The sequence below is a fragment of the Chlorocebus sabaeus genome, chromosome 21 (genome assembly GCF_047675955.1).
Source record: "Chlorocebus sabaeus isolate Y175 chromosome 21, mChlSab1.0.hap1, whole genome shotgun sequence".
Classification (NCBI taxonomy): Eukaryota; Metazoa; Chordata; class Mammalia; order Primates; family Cercopithecidae; genus Chlorocebus; species Chlorocebus sabaeus.
The window spans coordinates 10,810,716-10,836,755 of record NC_132924.1 but is presented as its reverse complement, the minus strand read 5'-3'; the positions used below and the strand labels follow the sequence as shown (position 1 = coordinate 10,836,755).

General features: G+C 44.2%; 1 protein-coding gene across 4 annotated transcripts in view; it reads right to left on the bottom strand.

Moving 5' to 3' along the window:
• COBL (cordon-bleu WH2 repeat protein) overlaps positions 1-26,040 on the bottom strand; it is a 301,591-nt gene that overhangs the window by 11,858 nt on the left and 263,693 nt on the right. For all 4 annotated transcript variants that reach the window (XM_007981297.3, XM_007981296.3, XM_007981295.3 and 1 more), the window contains 3 exons: positions 17,049-17,358; positions 4,105-4,202; positions 959-2,838 (listed from right to left, as the gene is read on the bottom strand). In XM_007981297.3, the coding sequence (XP_007979488.3) occupies positions 959-2,838; positions 4,105-4,202; positions 17,049-17,358 (2,288 nt within the window). The remainder of the gene's footprint in view (positions 1-958; positions 2,839-4,104; positions 4,203-17,048; positions 17,359-26,040) is intronic.

The window sequence follows — 26,040 nt, the reverse complement described above, 5'->3', positions numbered from 1 at the left end:
GTTTGAACCCAGGAGGCGGAGGTTGCAGTGAGCCACGATCGTGCCACTGCACTCCAGCCTGGGCCACAGAGTGAGACTCTATCTCAGGAAAAGAAAAAAAAAAAAAAAGAAAGAAAATCCACTTACGTCAGCTGAGACCTATAGGGTCAGTTTTACACCCCTGTCTATGAGAAGGTACACATAAGAATCAAAGGCTGCATATCTGGGGTAGTTGCAGCGCATCTGGGGTAGTTTCAAACTGCCTCTGAATGGCAGATCATTCCTGTTATTCATCCTAGCGTTCCAGAGCTGATGTGTGTGTTTACATCTTGCAGACCCAGAAGAGAATCCATGGCCCGCACTAGCTAGTGCCTGACTTTGGACTAGGCCCCTTGGCCTCACTGTGCCTCAGTTTCCTCATCTGCAAAATGGAAGAAGTATCTCCTTATTATCAGCATTGGTGTAGCATGCAAATGAGATAATACTTGTGGTATGTTAAGTGCCTAGACAGTGGGCAAGTCGTGTCCTAAAATTACTCCTGTGTTACTGAAGAATGACAGTTTGCCACTGCTACAAATGCATATGGGAAAGAAGTGGCCCTGCCTGAACTTTCTCCCCCGTTCCATTGTTCAAGGATGAGCATACTTGGGTCCTGCCCCTGGCCTCTCCACTCCTCTGGCCCTGTAGATGGACATCACCGGCTGTTACCTTTCCCACGGAGCAGCCAGGGGCCTGAAGTCAGTGTGGACTAGTCTCACACCCATCCATTTTGTCCCTTTAGTAGTTCAGTACAAATATCTGGAGGCAGGGAATTCTAGTTAAAATGAAACCTGTGTGGTAAGCCTCAGTGTTATCCTCATCCCGTCTCTCTCTCTCCTCCGCTTTATTCTGAGACTGAGACCCATGCACTGAAGTGGGCAGGTGCGGAAGGCCTGCCCAAGACCTCTCTGCAGCCTGCCCTGGAGGCTGCCATCCTCACCTTGCGTAGCCTGTCCTTCCCTCCTGCAGAGTGGATGGCTTCCATCAGGGCAGAGTGCAGGGATGTGTCTTTTGGGACTGGTCTCTGGACAACAGGTTTGAATTTTTTCTTCGGCCCAAAAATACTAGGTGGCCAAATACTGTCTGTTTCATTTCCATCTGTAGAGAACATATTGGGCTTTTCCTCTCTTTCTAGGAGAATGTGGCTTTCTGTGCCAGACCCTTCTGGAGGATGGGAAGGCTCGCCACGGCCTGGGGCATGCACAGAGCCATTGGCCAGCTCCCTGCTGCAGGCCTGGGCATTGGACATGTGTGGAGGGGGGGGGTCTGTACCATCAGGTGCGTGTCTGGGTTCAGATGCTGAGTTGGCCTCCTGGTTACTTGTGCTTTGCTTTCCACTGAAACCACAGCTCTGTCCCACAGAAACACCATCCCTCTGGGAAGACTGAACCAGTGAAAAACAGGAGCTTCTGTGGATAGCAGCAGGTCCATCCTGAGTATACAACTTCCTGTGTGGGCTGCTGACCTCCCTGCTAGGAGGGGCTCCCACTGCTGAGTCTTCCCCATGGTTGTCAGGAGGAGTGACACAGGGCCGCTGGGCACCATCCTTCCAACCTTGTGTCTCTGAGTGTGGGCTGGAGGTCCTGTCATCTTTCACAGGTACAGGTGGTGCAGCCAGCACTGGCACCCTGCCTGCATAAGCCTTCTCGGCATGACCGTGCGGCCTTACCACGTCAGCATGGACTTTCGGGGGTCCTATGCGCTTGGCAATGGCAGAGGCCACATACTGGCTGGATGTTCTTCTCTGAGGCTTGAGAAATGTGACTTCTGTGTTGTGAGCTGCTGGCACCTTCACGTGACCCATGCCCATGGTGGGGGGCTGGCTTCTCCCCTCCTCGAGGGGGTTCCGGCCCTCATGGTGGGCAGACTGCTGCTGGGGCAATATTGGCTTGGGGTCTGCTTGGCGTCTGCTCTCTGGATGCTGCATCTGGGTGCGCACAGGCGGGGAGGAGGGTCCCCTGGCAGAGTTCTCCAAGGGCTGACCCAGGTGCTTTTCCACAGAGTTGCACCTCCAGAACTCTCTGACTTTCCCAATGGGCTGAGATTCTGCTTCAGGCACAGACGAAGACAGGGAGATGATCCTGATGCCGGTGGTGTGGGGATTCACCAAGTTCCCCAGCTCGTCAATCTTAATGGCGCCGGTGGAGAGGGACACGTCTCTGTCGTAACGTCGCATCTCTGACTTTGGAGGAATGATTTTATATGTTGTGAGGCCGTGCTTCAGTCTGTAGCTTCTCCCTGGGTTTTGGCCTCGTTGGTGCCATGATGCTGGTGCCAGGGCAGCGTTTTTATCATTGTCCTCCTTTTCATTCACTGGTTGGAAATTCACTCTCTCTGTGGCCTGAGTCCTCTCCCCGTCAGCACAGCCATGCACTTTGTCTTTCACTTTTGCATTTAGGTTGTCTGTGTGAAGATTCGAAGCAAAAGAAGTCACCCTGGGCGCTGTTTCCATTAGATTTCCGTCTTTACAGATGTTGGATAAGGCCACACGGATTCCTTTTCCCATGTCATGGGAAGCGGGGTGCAGGGCAGGTACTTCTTCCCTTGCCTTTCCAGGGGGCTGGCTGTGCTCAGCCTGAAGTGGCGCCAGGGAGGCTCTCCTGTTGGTAACACCCTCCGAGTCGAAAGACCCAGCATTGTTGTTTCTATTGGAAAACAACCCCGAATCTACAGGATCATCTGAAACTTCCCCTATGAATGTTACTGGGATTGCATCTGTGTCGCCGTGAGGGACCATGGCATCCTGTGGGCAGTGGTTAGATGTACCATGGACGGAGCTGGTAAGGGAGCTGGTGTCGGTTTCATAGCTGTCTTCCATTTCTGCAAAGAGGGACAAACACAAATCACAGATGTTTCCCACGCCAATTACTTAGTGTAATTGCAGCCATGACTTTGATTTCCCTGAGGTTACTTTTGAATACATTATTTACATACGTTTTAAAATGTTATTTGGGTTTGTAATCTACATAATATGCCTGGGGCCAGAATCTCAACTTTCATTACTCAACACAGCTGTTTGCAGATCCATGATGTTTCAAGGCAAGGTATTCAGTTACAACGTGCTGCCAACATCCTTCACTCCTGGGCAACAGAGCGAGACTCCGTTTCAAAAAAAAAAAAAAAAAAAATTGATTTCTAGATCCAAGCCTCTGGAAAAACTGTCTCAACATAGAAACATAAAAGTGAGTTTTGGGTTTTGACCTCCATGTTTCTCATGTCCACTGGAAGCACAACAGAATCCAGAGGACCACGGGCTCTAGTTTTAACTTCTTAAGGAAGCAGATGACTAAGTCTTTTGAGTATCTCAGAATTACCATGGCTCTTCCAAGCACCAAACAATGCAATGGTCGTGGGGTCAGAGCCTGCGGGACACACTATGGCTGATTCAGATTTTTAGCTCTGTCAGCTATACATTCTCAGGACAGGAAACTGAAAAGTGAGTCAGACAAAAACAACTCGTCAGTTTTGCAGTCTGTTATCTTCTCTCTCTTTTTAAGGCATGATAAATATCTAATTTTTAGTTTATTTTCAACATATGCGTTGGAGAAAATAATATAGCTGCTTTGTTTGAAAGATTCCCTAGCTGTTTACTGCAATTATTTGCCATCTGCTTTGGCCTTCCAGTATTATTTCCCCAAAATATATCAATATAATAGCAGTGCCATGAGATGCTCCATTATAAATGGCTTCATTGTGGTCAAAAGGCTGAGTATTTCTCATTGAGAGAGATGCCATATATTAGCAAATCAAGAGAAGTCTTAATGAGGAAATGTTTATCTTTTGCACCACCCTTTTTATTCTTTAACATGTGCAGCATACTTTTTAATGCGCAAAATTAGTATTATTCAGAGCACACTGTAAGCAGCGGTCTGGATGTTTCCAGGTACTGCTTGGCGGCCCAGATAAAAAGCAGTCTACTGGAAAACTGTGTGTGCCTCACATCCAGGCTTTCACCAAACTGGTCTGGAATTCCTTCTGAAGGCCGTTTCCTCACATAGATACATCAAAGTATGCTCAGAGGAAGTTACTGTCGGCACCTACTTTCATGCAGCATAGTATCAAAGTAGTAGATCAGGTGGTTCTTACCTTCCAGGTCTTCATCAAGTTCTGCAAGGGTTTTATGGAACTGTCCAGTAATTAATAGGTCTTCTTCATCATTTGAGGCTGTGGCAGCTTTTTCAGTTCTGGGGAAGACCAAAGAGAAAGGAGCACTCATTTCTCTTACTATTGATTTAATGTACTCCTTTCCAGGAATATCTGAGGATAGAACAGCTCATACTCAAATTCAAGCAGTCACATACTCACTGTACTGCTGCTGTCCTCAGAACTACGGAGACGCAGATCGTTCATGGGTGTGTGCGTCTCCCGTGCGTGTGCACAGGTGTGTGGGATGCAGGTGCCATGTGTGCATGTGTGGAGTATATGTCTTACATGTGGTGTGCATGTGATATATGGTGTGTGTGTGGCCCCAAAGTGTTAAAAGTAACCAAACCACACACAGCTTTCATTCACTCTGCAGACTGAAGTCAAAGTTTTATTTCCACTGCACAAAAGACGGGTTTATGTGATCCAGGATTTGCTTGCATCTCTGCCTCGCACTACAGCAAGTTCCCTGCACCTGGCACCTGGCAAGAAGGAGTGAAGCCATCTGGAGGCCAAGTATGTGCACATGGCTGGGGGCTGGTCCACTTCACCTCGACACTGCACAGCCTGGCTGTTCCTCGGCACTTGGGGATTTGAGTGCAGCATCGTTCGAGGTCCCAGTGATAAAGGCTACATACCTCTGGCGCAGGATCTGCCTGCTGTTAGGAGGCCCGTGGGGAGGGTTGTGCAGAGCTGCCTGGAGGAGGGTTCCCAGAAGTCCCACCAACTTCATAAGCTCAGCCTCCATTTGTGTCCACCCTAGCAGTGGCCCACCCTGCCATACTCAGAAAACGAGAAATTTCACTCCCCGACTATAAATGACTTTTACAGACTCTGTGTTTACTTTGGCTTAATTTCTACCCTGGGTGGGTGACAGGGAGCCTGATAATGCCACTTGCAGGGGCAGGGCTTGGGGGCTTGATAATGCCCATTGAAGAGCTGTACTCCCTGGGATCTTGAACTGGAACATAAAGACAATGAGGATAGCCAAAAAACCTCACAGCAACAGTAACAGGAATAACCGCTCCACCCTTGACCCTGCAAGCCCCTTCCCAGGGTCCCCTCTCAGACTCAACAGGAGGAAGCCCCTAGCAGCATGAGGCCTGCCTGCATGCCTTTGTGCCAGCCCCCGAACACAGCTCTTTTGCACCAATTATCTTATTATAACCCTCACAAACAGTTTTTCAGGTAGGTCGTGTTGCTGTCACTGTTGTACAGAGATGAAACTATGTACAGAGAGACTACAGAGCTGCCCAGGTCACACGGGCATCCAGGACCAGGCCTCCTGCCCCAAAGCCCAGGAACGACCAGCTGCATCTGGGGCCACAACACATAATAATGTGGCCCCTGTGGCACGGGGCAGCCAGGAAGATGTCAACCCGTCTGCTCAGAGAGCCGGATCTGGCTTTATTTGCGTCACAGGGACAATGGCATCTGTGAGACAACTGCTGCCAAAACAATTTAAAAACTGTCTTTGCAAGGGCTCTTGCCTCTACTTTCCTATTGTGCAGGAAATACAGAGACATGTCTATGGCAATTGTCTATCTTCAGTGAAAGCTGAAGGTTTGTTTTCCGCTGATTGTTAAAAATTGAGGACCAATTTCCATCATTGCTAATCAGGCCCAGATAATGATGCATGAAATAAGCTTTGCACAACCCTCACGTAGCAAAGTTTTTATTCTGATAAATGAGTCTTTCTTATTTGGTGACTATGTCCATTTGGGAGCCAGGAAGTGGCTTCCAGATTAGTCTCAGCTAATGTCCTCTGACAAGCTACACAAAGGGGGCTGGTTGGAGATGAGTGTGCATGTGGACCCATTAATAAGGACCACAAGACGTGCATGATTGTCTTCCCTATTACTTTTGCCATGGACTTTAATTATTTGAATGCACTTTACTAAAGTTGTGCTTTTCTCTTTCATGAAATGTGATGGTTTAAATATATTTAAATTTTTAATAAAATATATGGCAGAGAAAAATGGAAATTGCTATATAAAAGAGCAATCTGAAATGGAAAATAGATTTAAATGCTTGGAAAGATGGAAAACTTTTTAAATGCTTGCTCTTAGTTTAGGATGCTTAAAGCCCAGCCAAACAAAATTACAGCCATACTTTTACTTGAAAGTATTTGCCTTTATTTTAAAGTATGCTTGACCACATCACTCACTATGAGACATGGAACATAATGATATCACATAATGCTATCAATAAGAATTAAAAAAAGAAAACAAATGTAAGATAAAAACTCCACTGATTCTACCATTTTGCACAATAGTAAAACAAAAAAAAAACAAAAACCCACCCCAAGTTGATGAAGATGTAATGAAATCTGAGAGACCCACACTTGTTGCTACAGGTTTTAACTGGAAAGCAATGTGGAAATATATATCAAAAAACACACAAACAAAAATCACTTTATCTTTGTAAGAACTCTGGCCCATTAATCTCTCTTTTAATAATCTGCCTTAAGGAAATCCAATAGAAGGAAAAATACAAATACAATAATGTTCATGTTAGAATTCTAGAATGTCCAGCAGTAGGCAGTTACCTAAATTATGACATATACATTTCAAAGGGCATTAAAATCAGTAAATATGATGATCATCAAGTCTATGTAGAAACACAGGTCCATGCTTATGTTAGCATGTTATGTGAAGAAATCAGCACACACATATATAGAAACACTGTGATAATATAAAAATAGCAAATACCTTTGGACAAGGGGGAGACAGAAATCTAGACAAGAAACCAACCAGCGTGACTTAAGGAAAAGGTTGAATTGGGATGAATATTTTGCCTTTTTTCTTTAGAACTGTGTTTGGTTGAGTTCAAAGCAGCTTGAGTGATAGAGCAAATTTTTAGCCAGCAAAATTTAAAAGGATAATTTTGTCCTTTAGTGAACAAGAATTCTTTCCTGCAAAAGAGTTTGCATTCTCCTTACACTGCACACAGTTAAGTACTTTATTACTGAGTGCCTAGCAATCCTAGTGTGTGGCTGTCAGCGTGAAACTGTAACAGAGAGGATGCACAAGGTCTGAACAGTCTCAGCCCTTCAACACCTTCCTCCTCCCAGGCTCTGGGCTCCATGCCCTTTAGAAACAGCAGGAGCCCAGTTCCAGGCGCTTGGAGCTGCTTCTCAGCTGGTTTCTCCCCTATCCACCAGTTACAGCTGCCTTTCTGGAGTCTGGGGACCCGGTGCTCAGCCCTAGTCCTTCATCCCTGTGTTCTTTCCTGTCCAGCTCCCTCCCACCATCGGCCTCACTTGACACTCTAGGGGTTGCCCTGGATGCTGCTGCTTGGTTCCAGGCTCTGCTGGTACCTTGCATCCCACCTCTGCTCCAGCTTTGCTCCCCGACACTTCAGTGTGGGGCTGGCTTCTTGGGGCCCTGCTTGCCCTGAAAAGAAAGAGTGGACATGAGCTAGGAGCTTTCAGCCTGTGTGCACTGTGGAGTGAGGGAAGGTCTGGCCACCAGGCAGCCAAGGACCTTGTTTGGTGTTTCTCCTGAGGCTGCCAAGCTCTTGGCATCTCTGAGAGAAGAAAGAGGAGCAGCCTGCTCTTCTCTTGATGCAATACAGGGCGGCTGCATTCTGAGCATGTATGAATGGATTACCTAGCAAAAGCCAGAGCCAATGGCAACGTAGTGATTTTATTTTCCAGTGCAAAAAAGCAGGAGGGAGAGACAGCAGTATTTTCCTTCCTTACTAGCTCCCATCTACTTCTCTCCAAACGGCTACTAATGGATTATAAACATTCCTCTCTCTTTGCAAAATCACCAGATTTATGCCCTTAGTCACTGGGCTTGGAGGCCAGCTCTGTGTGGGCTTAGCAGGGGAGCCCTAGGTATGTGGCCCTGAAGAGTTAGCAGTCAGCAAGAAACATCAGCCTGTTAGCTTAAAGTAAACCTGCCCAGATGCTTTCTTCCCGGGCTTCCTTTCCCCACAACACATACCCCAATCTTTAGACATGTCCTTATTGACAGTTTGTTCTGGCTTAAGACCAAGAAAATAAAATGCAAACAAACACAGGGCAGACATTTTGATACCAGGCTGCATGTGTTGAGTAAGTATTGCAGAGTTATTTTCTTACACAGAGTTGGGGACTCTGCAGGGAACATGAGTGTTTAGACTATTGCGGCATGCGATATGGGGGATACGGCTCAGCACCGGCAAGTTTCAAATCCAAGTCTGCCCAGGAAGTGGACCTGCGTCCTTGGGCCCAGCCTCTTGGGGTGGTCGGAGGGTGCCAGGCTGACCGATCCACCCAGCCGGGTGTGTGCAGGGCTTGCTGAGCCTCTGCATTCACACCTCAGCCTCCAGCAAAAACAAGAACTAGGGGCAGTCACATTCAGTTAGTGCCAGGAGCCAAAATCGCTTTTTGAATTGTTGTTTTCATTTGCTATGAGTGAGAATGGGCTGAATCTGACCAATCTGAAATGTACAAGATGGGTTCATCGCACATGAGGTCACTTTTTCTTTTTGATGAGGCTAGAAGAGTTTCCTTAAACAATTTAGTACAATGGCAGAATTAATGAAATAAAAACAAGTCTGAGAGGAGAAAGACGTTGCTTTTAGGTACCAATCCAATTTGCTAATGACAACCAAACCAACCCCTGTGATTTCAAAATGATTACTTGGTAAACTAAAGGCAAGAAGCCTGGGAAAATATGCAGTTGATGATAGTCATATGTGCTTAACCTCCCCCCTCCATTTGTAAATGTTCCTGTATTACCAAAGCTTCAGAGTCCTGGAACAATGGTGCCCAATAAAACATAAGCCACATGTATAATTTAAAATCTTTTTATAATAATATTTAAAATGGGCCGGGCACGGTGGCTCAAGCCTGTAATCCCAGCACTTTGGGAGGCCGAGATGGGCGGATCACGAGGTCAGGAGATCGAGACTATCCTGGCTAATACAGTGAAACCCCGTCTCTACTAAAAAATCCAAAACAACTAGCCGGGCGAGGTGGCGGGCGCCTGTAGTCCCAGCTACTCGGGAGGCTGAGGCAGGAGAATGGCGTGAACCCGGGAGGCGGAGCTTGCAGTGAGCTGAAATCCGGCCATTGCACTCCAGCCTGGGCGACACAGCGAGACTCCGTCTCAAAAAATAAATAAAATAATAATAATAATAATATTTAAAATGTATAAAGAAATAGGTAGAATTAATTTTAATACTCTAGTGATTTCTGCAAATAATATAAAATTATTTTATTTCTGTACCAGATTTGATGTATATTTTACACTTACAGCACATGTCAATTTGGATCAGACACTTGGCAAGCACTCAGCAGCCACACACATACTGGATGGTGCAGCTCTCCAAGGTCTCACACGTGTTTTAAACAGTCCTTTGTAAATGCAGTCACAAAGTTTCAGGGTTCTAGAAGGGGTCTGGAGTGTAGAAAATGTTTCTAAATGATCCAGTAGTCACAAAGTTGTTATGCAACCCTCTCTGTATCTGAGGAAAGGGGGATTGGTTCTAGGATCCCCCATAGATACCAAATTCTGTGGATGCTCAACTCCTTTGTATAAAATGGCATAGTAGCTCGATGCAGTGGCTCATGCCTGTAATCGCAGCAATTTGGGAGGCCAAAGTGGGCAGATCTCTTCAGGTCAGGAGTTTGAGACCAGTCTAGCCAACAGGGATAAACCCCATCTTTACTAAAAGTACAAAAATTAGCATGGTGGCATGCACCTGTAATCCCAGCTACTTGGGAAGCTGGGGCAGGAGAATCGCCTGAACCCAGGAGGGGGAGGATGCAGTGAGCCAAGATCACACCACTGCACTATAGCCTGGGTGACAGAGTGAGACTCCATCTCAAAAAAAAAAAAAAAAAAAAAAAAAAAAAGGCACAATATTTGCACATAATCTATGCACTCTCACATAGTCATGAGCTGCATACTCACCTTTCAGTCAACAATGAAGTTTCAAGGTTCTAGGTGGTGCCAAATGTTTCTAAATGCTCCTGTGTCACAAAGTTTCTGCACCCACCAGGTTTCAGAGGTTGGTTGGTGTGATCTGGGTCCCTCTGCACCTCTCACTACAGGCCCTCAGTCCCATAAGGCTCCTCATAGCCACAAGCCTGCAGGTAATGGCACAGCTCCTCATAAAGCGCTTCTGTAGCCATCATCCCCAGCATGCACCGAAAAGTGGGGGCTGAGAAGGAAGGCACAGGCTTCCAGGCTGAAATGGGACATCAGGCACTCCAGGGAGGCTCCCTTCAACCAGAGAAGCTACACTCTCCACCTTTGGTGGCTCTGCACATGATTACAGTTTGGCCTTACCATTTAAAAAAAAAAAGAAAAAAAAAAGCCTGACACCCACTTATTCAATCTCTCTCTTTTACTCCTCACAGCATTCCTGTGGAATTGATGTTCCCAAAAGGAACCCTAGAACTCAGATTTTCACAATAATTATACACAGTTAGATATTGCCTGATTACAGCAAGGTTGCTTTCAGAATTCAAGAGTTTATAATCAGTGCTAGTTCCACTGTTCCTTCCCTGCAGGTAGGAGGAGATAATAGTCTCCTCTACTTCCCCATCCATCTCTCTCTCTGTTTCTCCCTCTCTCTCATATATATACACACATATATATACACACAAATACATACACACATATATATATACACAAATACATGCACACATATGCATGCACACATATATGTCTATTTATCTTTTTCAAACATGTTATAAATAAAGAGGAAGATAATCAGAGCTAGATACAAGATACAAAGATTACCTAACAAATCAAATTTCTCCCCTTCCTCAGTCAGTTGTACATAACAATACCTGCAACAATAACACCAGGTACCAATAATTGAAGGCTAGCAATGTATCAGGCACTATTGTAAGGGGAGGTAGTGCATATCTCAATTTTACTGACCAGGAAACTGAACCAAGAGGTGAAGCCACTGGGCAAACCACTGCCAGCCATGGGCAGTTCCTTCCCTAAGCAGTCTAAATGCAGACTCTTCAATCTTCACATTAAGTGACTCTTTAAGTATTAGGAGCATTGGCTGGGGTCATACATAAGGGACAGATGCCTGTTGTAAGAGTCTGTGGGTCCATGTAGTCCATGGCAGAGCTATGTGTGAGGCACACAGGACCTTCCCTGAGGGCCATGCCCAGGTGTCCCCAGAATGAAATGCAACCACCACATTTCTGTTATTCCTGTTCAGCTTTTGGGCTGAGCTCTTCCTTAGGAGTTTCTTCATTGGCTGTACTATGTTGAGAGGAAGACTCTGGGAGTCTGATTTTCCCTTTACAAGGTCAAATTTCAACTGAGATTTATTTTGCAGTGAAAAATTATAATCGGATACAATCAAATGATGTGAAAAACATATTCTTTTCAAATTGCAGCAGCACATATAATATATTCCAATTATTATTATTATTTTTTGAGATGGAGTTTTGCTCTTGTCACCCAGGCTGGAGTGCAGTGGTGTGATCTCAGCTCACTGCAACCTCTGCCTCCTGGGTTCAAGTGATTCTCTTGCCTCAGCCTCCCTAGCAGCTGGGATTACAGGCATCCGCCAGCATGCTTGGCTACTTTTTGTAATTTTAGTAGAGATGGAGTTTCATCACATTGGCCAGGCTGGTCTTGAACTCCTGACCTTAGGTGATCCGCCTGCCTCAGCCTCCCAAAGTGCTGGGAGTACAGGCGTGAGCCAACGCGCAACATATTCCAATTATTACCAAGCATTCACACTTGCTCTTCTTAGAAGCATGGTATTCCTTAGGCTCTTCAATTTAATGCCTTGGCTCCAAGGACACCAAATGGAGCCCACCAATGCTGCCACGTATGAAGCAAGGGCTGCAGCAGCAGCGAGGCCAGTCGAGCCCCTAAATACAACTGCACACAACCCAAGCAGTGAAGATGCCACTGAACCAGGACAGTTTTTAGCTGTGGCCAGCCCAATATGGCTCTCTCCCTGGACAGATGGCAGAGCTCTTGAGGAAATGGTGTTTGCCTCCAGCTTGTCAATGTGTGAACCCAGGCATCCCTAGCCAAAGGAGTCTAGATGATTTTGACCTTCGTAGGGTGCAGAGAAAGGAGAAATAGCTAAGAAAACTAGAACACAGCGATGTAGACCTTACACACTTGGGTCTTCCCAGGTGATGAAGCGTCTTAAGGCTGTTCCCAAACAGTGTTTAGTGAATACCCAAATAACAGAGGGGCGGCAACGGAAGACACCACTTTGGCCAAGTTGATAAACCATGAGCAATCCTCGTTTTCCTGATGACTGGGACTACAGCAGAGACTTTCTGCAGGCTGAAGATGTCTGGGGCTATCAGGGACAGCTTCACAACCTATCCAACTCCACTCCCAGCCTAGAGGCCTGGCCTTGCCAGCCAGACAGAAGGTGACTTCGGCTTTGCCTGAGCCCCTAAGGCCTGGCATTCAGAGGGGATGGAGAGGGCTCATGCCACAGCCAGGTCCTACATCTTCATCGTTTGCCATGTAAGACAAACACGGGTTCCGGTAGCACAAATGGGCAGCTCAGGATGAGTTATGGAAACCAGGTATGGGGGTCATCCAGGGTAGGACCAGGAGGTTGGGCTCGGGGACCAGGCACGGGGCACCAGGAATGGTGGTCATGCCCTCTCTGGGCAGCCTCCTCTTGATCAAGGTTGGGTATGTGTTTCAGGGCACAATGAAAGAGGAGCTTGAGGTGCCAACTAGGGACGCTCTGCCAGGCTTTTGCTCACACTGCCTGTCAGAAAACCTGCTCTTTGCTATTGTTTCTCTCCACCGCCAGAGTCTGAACATGGATGCTGCTGTTTAGTGTTCTGATAGGGTTCTTCTGTGCAGGTGGCCGAGGTGAGGGCCACACCCCTGTGAACAGTGGTGGTTTCTGTGCTCTCATGAGCTCACCTTGAGTCTGGGCTGTCAGCCCCGAGGCATGGGTCCTCACTGTAGGGATCGTGACCACCCGACCCGTCTGCTCCATCGGGCCACACCTGAGTTCTGCTGCCGGGGCAGTCCCCGCCAGCCCTGCCTTTACCACCCCTGTGCTGCCTTGGCTTTCAACAGGGTTCACTCCAGATGTGAATGCCGAGCCTGTCCCTGGAACACACTATTTTCATCAAAAGAGGCAGATTCTCTCTTCATTCCCAACTTTATGTGTGAATCGATATTTTTCAAGCACAGGAAATACCTGAGTAGCTGCAACTATATTCCAAAGTTGGCAAATAGGTAAGGAAAGTAATCTTGTTTGTCCCAAAAAGAAGTGGAACAATCGATGCAGCCTTCAGTCTTTAGAAGGGTGTAAGTCTGGGAACAGGCCACATCCAACTTGCATGTGTGTTCCGTTTCACCCTGAGTGCTTGAATTGGTTGCCAACATTTACAATTTGGGAGATGTTACCTAAAAATCCAGATTTCTGGCTTCTCTTCAAAAACTGGCCACACTGGGTCTGTAACCCACAGGGCGACAGTTGGACAGAGGGAGCAGGGCTGTTCTCTTTAGAGAAAGCATATGTTTTCCACACTGCCTGTGGTCTCTCATCTGCTGAGCTTCCCTCAACCTTGCCTAACCACTGCCTTGCCTCTAAGGCATCCATATTTGCAACCCTTGCATTGCATGGGAGGCACTGCTTTGAAGTAATCCTGAAATTTATTGAAAATCATGTATTTGGGAAAAAATGTGATATACCATGCTGAAATCTCTGAATATGTCTAATTTGTCAGTTGAGATAATTCCTGTAAAAAAACCCAAAAAACCTCAAAATGGTGCCCAAAAAACTAGATTCATTCTATGAAATCCCCCCACCCTCCAAAAACAAAAAACAAAAAGCAAAAAGACTATAGTCATTCCACGCAAGGGCAGAGTCAATCCCAACTCTTGGGCAAATAACCCAGCATCACAGCCAGGGCTAAGGGGCTCAGAGAGCATCTTCATCCTCATCTGACTGATAAGCTGACCACAACCTGGTGAAGGAAAGTGATTGTCCAGGGCAATTCAATGGTGCCCCCATTTCCTAAACTAAGGGCAGTAGTTCTGACAATGGGTACTACTTATTATATATGCAATGTGCATGGTATCATCTGTGCTGGGCTTTTCACAGGCTCATGACAACTCTGATAGATAGGTGGCATATCCGCACTGTGTATGATCAAAAGGTAATGCTTGGCAAAATTAAGTGGACTCTTAAAGGCCAAACAGCTAGTTAGTAGTGGTGGTGAGATTCCACTGTAGGTCTATCAGATTCCCAAACTCCCTCCCTCCCCACCACAGTACTCTCAAATTCAGTGGCACCCCAGAGATGAGGGCAGGAAAACATGCCGTGTTCCCTGTTTGCATAAAGCATCAGGTTCCAAAGACTCAATGATTATCCTGGCTGTGGCCATAGTCAATATGAACCCTCATTATTTGGATAGAAATCAGCAAGATTTTATATCAACGGTCAGCACCAGCAAAGCAAACAATGAGTCCTATGCGCAGCATCCCTCAGGGTGCACAGTAACGCATGTCTGATTAGTTTCAGATGTGGAATGCAAACCTGTGCAATCCTCATGCAAACTGCAGAAAAGACGTAGAGATTACAGTAGAAAGTGATTTTTCTTTATGTTGAATGACTAAAAGGAAAATGCCATAATTTTCCTCTGTTCTCACAGATGTAAACAACACAGGCCAACCTCAGCAAAATGCACCTTGTGTGGGGTAGGCAGGAAGGAACCAATTGCTGCCTTCAAATTTCCTTTCTGATGAAATATAAGCTTGGTCTTGGAGTCACCCTTAGAATTGAAGAGCTATACTTCAACGTTATTAGGGAGTGTGTATAACAACATGGGGAACTGGTCATGACAAACTGTTAGGTACAAAGATATATAAAGTATTACTGATAAGACAATTACACTAACCAGATACGGATTTGTGTGTTCATATGAATAGGGTTGGAACAAAACCCGAAAAACATATTATAAAAGCATTCATTCATTTTGGTGACTGGCTTATGAACTATTTCTTTAAATCATTTTACCTTATTTCCTTTTTTTTTTTTTCTTTTTCTGGGATGGAGTCTCACTGTGTCACCCAGACAGGAGTGCAATGGCGCGATCTCGGCTCACCGCGACCTCTGCCTCCAGAGTTCAAGCGATTCTCTTGCCTCAGCCTCCTGAGTAGCTGGGACTACAGGCAAGCGCCACCACACTCAGCCAATTTTTGTATTTTTAGTAGAGATGGGGTTTCACCATGTTGGCCAGGTGGGTCTTGAACTCCTGACCTCAGGTGATCCACCCACCTGAGCCTCCCAAAGTGCTAGGATTATAGGCTTGAGCCACTGCATCCAGCCCATTTTACCTTCTTTCTGTTAACATTTCCATAGTATTTATTTGATGCGTTCTTGAAGTTATCTAAAAGATGAAAAATTGGTGGGCTGAAGAGAATCAACATGTCTTTCTATATAAGAATAAAGAAAGGAATCCTGACAGTGTGATATTGGTACAGATATGGACGAATACACCAGTGCCACGGAAAGAGCGCTGGAATAGAACAACGCGCACATGGACACTTGATGTCTGACCACAGCGGGGATAGGAATCAGTGGGAAAAAACAGATCCTTCTTCACATCACACCCAAAAATAAACCCCAGGTATGGGAGAGCCCAAATGTGAGAATGCAGTTTTACAAGAAATTCAGGCTATCTTTAGTCTTTTAGGGTACAGGAAGGATCTCTTAAATAGGCAAAGATTATATACATCTGAGAGAAAAAGGAAAAATGAATACTAAAATGTGAAGACAATCATTGTACAAGAAAAGAAAACACAGGTAAGTTTGAGCCACAGACTTAGAAATGTTCCATGTGCGAATAACTGACAAAGGAGAATTTAATAATCAAAAAAAGTAAACATAACAATTTTTAATTTAATTCAATTTTTTTTGAGACAGAGTCTTGCTCTACTGCCCAGGCTGGAGTGCAGTGGTACAATCTCATCTCACTGCAACTTTCACCTCCTGGGCTCAAGTGATCCTCCCATCTCAGCCTCCAGAGTAGCTGGGACTACAGGAACGTGCTACCACGCTCAGCTAATTTTTAAATTTTTTTTGTAGAGAAAAAGTCTCACTATATTGACCATGCTGGTCTTGAACTCCTGGACTCAAGCAATCCTCCTGTTTCAGCCTCTCAAAATGCTGGGGTTATGGGCATGAGCCACAATGCCAGGCCAAATGTAGCATGTTTTTTAAAAGGGCAAAGGCTATGAAAAGGCAATTAATACAATACAAGACCCAAATTGCTAATGAACAAATGACAAGATGCTCATCCTTCCTAATCAGAGAACTGTAAATGAAAGCTACATGAGAAGCCATCTACGCCTACACGCTGGCAAAGCTCAAGATGTCTACAGATCTTAAATACTGGCATCGGTGTGCAACAAGGGGACCTTGCAGACACTGGGGGCCCTGCCAACTGCATGAGCATTTCAGGTATCCCATAAAGCTGAAGATGAGTCTCTTTCCCGTCAGTTTCCTCTTCTAGAAAATCTCTACATGTAAATAGAGACATACGTTTCTTGTTCATTGTTTCTAGCCCTGAAAAACTAGAACAATCTAAGTGCTCATTATCAGGAAAATGGGTAAATAAATGAATGAACAACACAGATATCATCATGGATAAATCTTACAAACACGATGTTGAGTAGAAAAATATACTTAAGGGTATGGTGCCAAAGCAAACAAGTCACTCTTACACAGTCTTTGTAAGTTACTGCAGATGTACAGACAGCACAGAGACATGCCTGAGAGCAGCTGCCGTGAATCAGGGTCGGGGCCCTGGTGCAGAGCAGATTGTGATAGCACGTGTTGGATCCCGTGACAAAAGACACTCTTTAGAGACACAGATGTGGCTGTGACTTCCGTCCCCACCCGTCCTTCCCATGACTCACCTCAGATGTGAGTTCTCAAAGCCATTCTTCTCCCACAAGGGGCTCTTCTGGGGACCCAGGTCTGGGGTTCCAGCGAGGTCCTGGTCACTGCAGTCTTCCTGGTCCGTGGCCCACTTGTCTTTGTATTTCATGCTGTCCTGCTGCGAGTCCAGGGAGACGATGTCTGAGGGGGAACTCATCACTCCCGAGTCCTCGGTCGTATCCTCCGACGCAAAACAGCTGCCAACTGACACGGTCTCCTCCGCCTCTGACAGCACCTGTGGGACTCCATCCGGGCTGCAGTGGCTGCCAGACCCCAGGGGCAGGCTTACTGGACAAGACACGGTAAGGACAGGTCAGCCCAAACCACTCCGGGGTCCACACTGCCTAACAAGTGTGACATCAGTGTGTTAGCCCCACTCTAAAATTTCGGATTCAGGGTGCTCAAAATAAAGGAAGACCCTCATTCAAATACTGCTGAATACTCCTGAAACATTTTAACTCAGAGGGAGTCATTCATGTAAGATTGAGAGCAAAATTTTCCCTTAAAAATCAGTATTTGATTAATCAGCCTTTTATATTGGTCTCCTCTCTATGGCTATGGGCAAGCACATTTAAAAATTCAAACTAATGACATGTTGAATACAATTGTTTCTAGTCTGACCTTTGGTTTAATGGAATTTGTTTAATGTGAGATCTTTAGAAAAACATTAACAACAATTAGAGTTTTTGGAAATATAAATAAGCAGACATAAATATGAGTTTGAAAACATCTCACATGTATTTCATATTTGAAATCTAGCCTAGAAGATTCATGGTCCTACTCCCCAGCTTTTGGCTCTCCCTTAATTTTTACATGTGAGGCCAGTTTCTGTGGTTGCGGTTACCTGGCTCCTACGCACTAAATGTGATTTGCTGCAGCAGTTTGGTGAGATGCACAGAGGGGCAACTCGCTCTCCAAGCCAGGTTCTGTCAAGCACTAATACTAATGATGGGTAGCACTATGGACATTCTGCACAACTACCTAGCTATTCGTAGATAGCCATACATTAAGTGTAAGGAATGGGAGGTCATTATTTTTCTCTTCCTGAGCTTCTAGATTCCCTAAAATCACAGAAGGCTCTATGCATAGAGATGAAATTTGAAGGACAAAAACACACAACTCTAGCCTGATATATATTAGAGTTGTTACTGTTTTTTAATAAAAACAGATTTTAAACTTCAAGACACTTCAGGATATATGATCTAAGCACTATTTATGACAGTCCAGGAAACAAGGACTGTGTTTTGTTGCAGTCCCAGTGTATTTTGTTTTAAAGTCATTCTTCCCCTAAATAGTCACTGGATGCCCAAAGTGAATTAAGACTCCTCTAGGAATGCTCACTCCACAAAATCATGCACCGAGAGTGAAGTGACATCACAATTGCACTCAACATCACCAATATTTTAACTGGACAGGAGACTAACAACTTATCATCAACAAAACCAAAATAAAATCCCATCAGGTGTTGGTTTGAGATTCCAAACAATAAAACAAATGAAAGAACAAAAATTTAAAAGAAAATACATTTCACTAAAGAGCTCCAAAGTAAAGAATAGAATGAAAAAAAAAAAAAAAGGAATAGTTTAGAACAGCACAAACGCATGAGGAGATATGCTGAATGCAGTGATGCTGGTCTGCTGCGACCTCGCTCTTCTAGTTCTCTCCCCAGCTTTTGTGGCCAGACTCTTAATTCAAGACAAATATTGAGAAGAAAAGTCACAGTAGCTCCCTGTTTCCCCTCACTCCTCTCTTGCCTTCCCTTTTGCCGCCATCACTGAACAATAAAACCAGCACGTTTTTTTCTATGTTGTATCTAAAAAGTATGACAAGAACAAAACTCTCAGGTCACAGAGGCCTGGATTCACACCCTAACGCAGTAAGGTAATGCTGCTGCCCACAGGGTCCCTATTGCTGAGTGGGTGCCTGAATGTGAAGGGCCCCATGACAGGGCCTGGGGACACAGATTTCCAATCCAAACATGTGGGCTCTCTGGCACTCACAGCTTCTGAAGGGACAGACACGTACACAAAGAATGACAATGCTGTATAGTCACACCAACTCTCGGTGTGCTCCCATAGGCAGAGTGTGGCAGGCCAGACTGAGCGAGGTGGTGGCACACAGTAGGGGCCACACAAATGCTGGTTTAGCCTGGCTTACCCTCTTCCCTCTCCAGGGATTATCACTCAGGTGTGAAGTGGCCTGAACAAATGTGCCCCCGCTAGCCCTCTGCTGCCAGGGCCCTTGGAGGGGGCCCTCAGAGCACCTGGTACATGCCCTCTGGAGGCACAGAACACATTGCAGGGGAGAGGGACCCTAACCCGCCTCCACCCCTTCTCTAGCCAGTTATAAAGATCAGGAATGCTTGTCTGGTCATACGTATATATTCCTCAGAAGTTTTGAGGCAAAAGAAAAAAAAAGTTGAGAGCCTGTGGTCTAAATTAAGCCACCTGCAAAGCCTTAAATCAACATGGAGTGAGAGGTCACATATTCAGTGCACACATGTGTTAAACCATTTACAAAATGACTAATGCGAGTGCTATTACCAGAGCTCCCCTTTTGCCCAGGCCAACTCTCCTGCTCTCCATGTGGATAATCTTCCCATGGCCCGTGTGGCCTGGCCACAGCCCTGTGACACCATTCATGCCATTGGTGCAGAAGCAGGTAGGGGGGCTCTGCTCTCAGGAGGTTTACCTGCGTCCAGGGAGAAGAGTCGCACAGGAATTGAAAAGACAACTGTCTAAATGCTGGGAGGAGAGGAAACATGGGTGCAAGGCCTTCTGCCAAAGGGGTAGGACCCGACTGGGCAGACCTCCCCACAGTGATTCTGGCACCTGCTTGGAGTATAGGGTGGGGCAGGCTGCGGCCAAGGGGGACCACCTGCAAAGGCTTTGAGGAGGGTGATGGGGAACTTCCTGGAGAAGCTTCCTGGTGAGCCGTCAGAAAGAGCACAGATTTGAAGAGAAGGGGAGATATTTCTGTGAAGCCCCAACCTGGGTTGGCGTGAGTTTTTAGGCAATTTCTGATCACTCCTTTCCAAGGTCTGCTCTGTCCTGGGCATCTTTTGTTTGGAATCAGACACGCCCATCTCACTCATCCTGCCCCCACCCCACATCTCTTTTCTTCCTTTGGCTGGTTCCGATGATTAACCCCATTAACTGTAACATGTTTTGACAATTTCTGAATGAGATAATGGTGCAGGAGACTTTTTTATTTTTTTTTCTTCATCAATGCTAAACGGAAACTCAGAACATAAAAGGAAAACGTGGAGCTGCTTGGGCTGCATCGAGGTTGGGGGCCCAGGTCCTGTCCTCCAGATTCTGTGTGTGTCCCATTTCCCACCCTCTCTCCAGCCCCTGAGGGGCTTGCCTAGAGCCAGCGGTCCAGGGACCCCAGCCTGAAACCCAGGGGCAGCAGGAGGGCTGAATTAAGAGCCCAAATTGCACTCTGAACAATCCCCTTTCCCCTTTCTGTAAAGTAAGCAGTTGGTTCTGATGGGCTCTAAAATTCCTTCTAGAGTAGAACTGCAGTCTTTGAAAAGCCAAATCAAAATATAGGATGTAAACACCCATTTTTACAACTGACCAGTGACTAATTAGGAATCTTTAAAAGGAATACAACATTGGCTTTGTCCTTTCTGCTATATTCTGTCGTCCCTGAGAGGGTAAGTCATTATTTTTGAGTTAATTAATGCACTGGCAGCTTTGCTATTCTCTTAAGGCATGAACAACCTTTTTGAACTAAAAAGTTATTACTGCAGGATTTTTGCAAATGTGAAAAAACACACTTACTTTGTCTTTAGCAGACGCCTAATATAAATTCATGATTTAATTCTCTTCTAAATGAATAGCCAGAGTCTAAGTAAGGAATAGTAACCCTTCTATTGTCCTCCACCTAAATTATATAATCAGAGGCCATTACATATCTCTGAATGAGCTTTGGTAAACTCTTCAGCTCAAGCACAAAGAAGAAAATGCTAACTTAGGGCTAGTAGTTCCTCAAGTTGAACACAATTATTCTCAGTTCGGTAGTCGTTTTTTTTTTACAGAGTCAGCAAAGATAATTCCATCACTAAATATAAGTATCTTCTAAGTAATTTTGGAATGGATTCATTTTTATTGTTTTATTAAATGCAAATTAAAGATCTTGTGTCCTATGATATTGCTTTTTTGTGGTTCATTAAGAGAGAAGATTTCTCAAGAGCCAGTTTCACCAAACGTATATGGCCCAGAGAAAATGTTTCAAAGAAAGAAAAGCTACCTTGCCACCTCACAGCGCTGCTTATGGGTTCCACAGACACTCACAACCAATAAGGAATGCTGCACTTCATCTTAACCTGTGCTTTGTTCTCCATGTTTTAGGCACTTGGAAGAAAGGGAAAAATAATGTGAAGTGCTTCTGAACTAGTGATACAAACTGACATAAAGCACTTCAATAATTTGGGTGGGGGGGCGTGTGCAGTGGCTCATACCTGTAATCCCAGCATTTTGGGAGGCTGAGGTGGGCAGATCACTGAGGCCAGGAGTTTGAGACCAGCCTGGCCAACATGGCAAAACCCCATCTCTACTAAAAACACAAAAATTAGACAGATGTGGTGGTGGGCACCTGTAGTCCCAGCTACTCAGGAGGTTGAGGCAGAGAATCGCTTGAAGCTGGGAGGCGGAGGCTGCAGTGAGCCGAGATCTCACCACTGAACTCCAGCCTGGGCGACAGAGCAAGACTCCATCTTAAACATAAATAAATAAATGGAAATTTTTTTTTGCATTTCCCTCCAAATAATTTTGAACAATCATGCATCTCCTTCCATTTTTCACTGATATCTGAAAATTTCCATCATGAGTTTAGTTGGTTGCAAGAGATGTACATTTTAATTGTGTTGTAAGTATTAATATTTTATAAATAAATATTTTGCCATTTAAAAATATAAACAAAGGAATCTGGATATCATAGTATTTTCATGCCCAGCCCTCTCCACGTAAAAATGAGTAAATGAGTTCTTCCTTTAATAGGCAGCGTTTTAGAGCATGTCTCTTCTTCCTTGAACTTATTTCCATTTCACTACCTAGCAAAATCTCATCCTAATTGAATGTACTTTATTGCTTGAGTTTTTTTTTATTCATCAAGCCTTTTTGTATAAAATATGTATATAAGTTAAAATGTAATTTTTATTTCCCCTAACCATAAGGCAGTTGTATTAAATTCCTTTTTATACTGTTATCCTTGTGCTAACAGAAAACAGCAAACCAAAATTATACAAATGTTCTAGAAACTTTGACATTTGTTAAGCAAAAAGGTAAAATATCATTTGGAAATGCATTTCATAAGTGAGTGAGGCTTTTCCAATTAATTCCTTAAAAATGACTGGATTACTTATTGCTAGCATGAGGCAGGGTTTGGCATAAATTCAAGTCTATTTTTCATCTTACAGATATGAGCACTAGGCAAAGCTTGTCACATACAAAGGTAAATTAAGGGACTTTTGTTATAGTTACATCATTCCATTAGGTTTTTAAAACTTTTCCTCTAACATATGTCAATAATCACTTAGTCTGTCACAAAAATTATTCTTAATGATCTATAATCTGATAACAATTAGATCCTTTGTCAATTTGGTTGGAAAGAAAAATTGGGAAACCACCTGATGTTCAAAAAGATTCGCCACCAACTCATTAAAGTTACTTATTTGCTCGATCTTATACCAATATTTCCATTTGTTCTCATTTGAGGTCGGGAATAAGGTTTGCCCATCTCAGGAAAGTGCACCCCAGTAAGATTCCTGATAGGGGAGGGGTATGTCTGTCTTTTATGAGGGAGAAGGCAGGTATCTGTAAAACCGGCATTGGGGAAAAAGACTTGGAATGATGCTGGTCACCGGTGAATTCTCAGGCACATGAATTCCAGGAAAGAATACATGTGGAGGTATAACATTTGGAAGTGGATTCCCTTGGAGAGTCCTGGTGTTCTCCCAGAAGAATGTATACCCTAGTTTAAACCCACCAATGTACACAATACATTTCAGTCAATTTAAGAGTTGAGATGGTGGGATTCATGGACAATACCACAGGAATATAGAAGTGGTCGCTCATTCTAATTAGAGGAGACAGGAAAGCGACCATTGGACTGCGTCTGAACACAAGCATGATTTTGGCAGGCAGAGGACAGTTGGGTCAAAAGATGGGAAAAAGCAGAGAAATGCCAGGCTGCATGGGAAACATCAAATACTGTTGAGTGGTTGGAATCACTAGTGTCTGTGTGCATACACAAGGTGCAAATGTTCAGGAGGCATGGTTTGGAGACGCTGGGTTTAGGATTTGCCTTTGAGAGACCCTCTGCCACCAGCATTATATAGATTCTGCTCTGACTCTGCACCTCAAACTTTGTTCCCCTCTTTTTCTCTAACTGATTCCCTAGGCACAGTTTCCTCCAAGTGAAGTTTGCCTGTTCATTCCTTGTCAAAATCACAGCCTCTTTAGTTTGATGGGCACAATTTCCTAACATTTTATATTAAGGCCCTAGTCAAAAATGCCACAGACCTGGGCTCCTCAAAGACATTCCATGATGAAGGTAATCAGTTGACTCCAGAACACTGCAATATACACATACACATTTTTATCTTTTCAAGAAGGCAAGATAATGAAGGTTTGAAAAACATTTATGGATCCAAAATTAGACCTGGATTCTCTTAAGAGTCAAGTGATGTATTCTTGGTATCAGTCAGCTCCTATTTCTTCACTATCTGAATCAAACTCTAGTCCTAGAATCCTAACATGCCTATTAGAGTCCCTGGGCAGAGAAAGTTCCAAGTTATTCCACTGTAGGACACAGCTGTGTTCCAATTGCTGTTCTTTTAAAAACATATAATAAACAGCTGTTGTTTTTCTCTGCCCACCACTCTCAGTTTGTGTTAAAAGAATTCTGCCCTCTTGCAGGTAACCAATTTATCATATCTGGGTGAGACTATCTGCCCCTAACTATTCCCCTAGGACAATGTTATGTCCAAAGATGAGTATGTGTCACATACTGGACCAATCAAAGTCCTTCTCAGCACCTTGGGTATTCAGGAAGATGGTCCAATTGGGCTGGAATAAATGGATTGGTTATAAGTTTTGGATAAATGGCTGCCATTTTAACCAGCACAGGGAAGAACTTATCCACGGATTGGAGAAGAACATACTTCTAAGACAATGTTTCAGCTCCTGGACCTAATCATGCCCATAATAAAGATGAGTCTCTTGGAAGTCCCAGTTATGTGAGCTAAAAATCGCCACAAAACCCAATTATGCATAACTGGTCAAGACATATTTCTGAGAACTAAGGAGTCCTGTCTAATAAATGTCTAAATTTCCTTGATTTTGCACATATATCTATGTAACATTATGGTATTTCTATTATAGGAACCTTTATTTTATATTACATATTAAATTGGACAGCTACATACATGTCTTTCCCTTTCCTAGATTTATTTTCCATTGTTTGGATTATATACTTTAGTATAATCTAACTTAGGAGGGTATACTCTCAAAGCTCTCTTGTGTCTGAAGGCTGGCTCCATTTAATTCTCATCCTTGAATACCAGTATATGGCTAAACCAAAGGAAGGTTCAGATGAAAATCCTTCTTGAATACTGTCTTCTCAGCTCCTCTGTTTTCTAGCATCTTGTATCACAGATGAGAAGGCATATGTTCTCATGATTTCTTTACAGCTATACATAACCCCTCTGTAGAAGCTAGTAAGATTTTATCTGTGGAGTTTTAAAATTTTTACCTGAATGTGTCTAAATGTGCACATTTCTAAAGATGTGTATTTAATTTCCAAGAATGTTTTGATGCTTGTTTTTCAATAATAGCCTGCCCTTATTTTATGTATGTGATGATCTACTGAAATTTTCTGAGGCAATGACTAAAAGTATTTATTTTAAAGTTTTGTTCCATTTCCTAACTTAACTCCACTTCCTTTGGAGTAAATTTCTCTGCTCACCTTGTTGTCCTTCTCTCATGCATTAAAAACACAATTGTCTACCGAGTTGTGGCATCTTTCCTGTGTTTAAATCGGGGTGTCAGCAATGGTATGGAGTGAATTTCTTTGCCACATGTGAATATTGCTGTTTCCTTACTATGGATCAGAAAGCCTATCAAGAGCAGTCATGGATGCGGTGCGTGAACCAGGACTGGACTAAGTGAAATTCCACAGGGTCAGGGACAGACGCTTGCATGCTGGGGTGAGGATTCAATTTGGATAGGGTGGTCAGTTTTTCTCTGGAGCCACAATGCTGGCTTTGGCTGATGGTGCTTAGAATCAGTTCAGCTACCCTGAAACTGAAGTTTCATTTTATTTTAATGTGCTTTTTTTGTTTCTAAGCAAATAGTTAAACAGGATTCCTCCTCTATGCCACTGTCATGGACTTTAGGAGTAGTCTAAAATATTACACTATTGGCTAATTTACTATCAGATAGTACAGCTCAACACTGATATTTGCAAACCAAATAATGGTAGTTGGGTTTTGACATTCTGCAGTGTTCAAATGGATAATATTTATCTACCTCCTTATTTAATCCACATGCTCCCTGCAGTGTGGATATTATTATTCCTATTTTGCAAATTATAAAAGAAGCCCCAACCAACAAATTATGTCACCTCTCCCTGAGGGTGTGTGTTGCAGAAACACTCCGCTCAGCTTATAAAAGGGGCAAGTTCATTCAAACATCACAAAAAACCCACATGGTAGGCAGGAGTCAAATTAAGGTTCTTTAACCAACATGTTACATGAATCTTACTGAGTATATGTGCATTTAGACTTTTCTAAGCCGAAAGATTTTCTACCATGTTCTATGTAACAAATCTTGGATCCATTTATCTGGGAATCTCAACATATTTGAAACCATTTCTTGAGGAAAAAACCTTCAGTCCTTTTTTACACATTTCTGGGGCCTCACCTTTGAGGGAAGTGTGGGGCAGTGGCTGGCCATCCCCGCT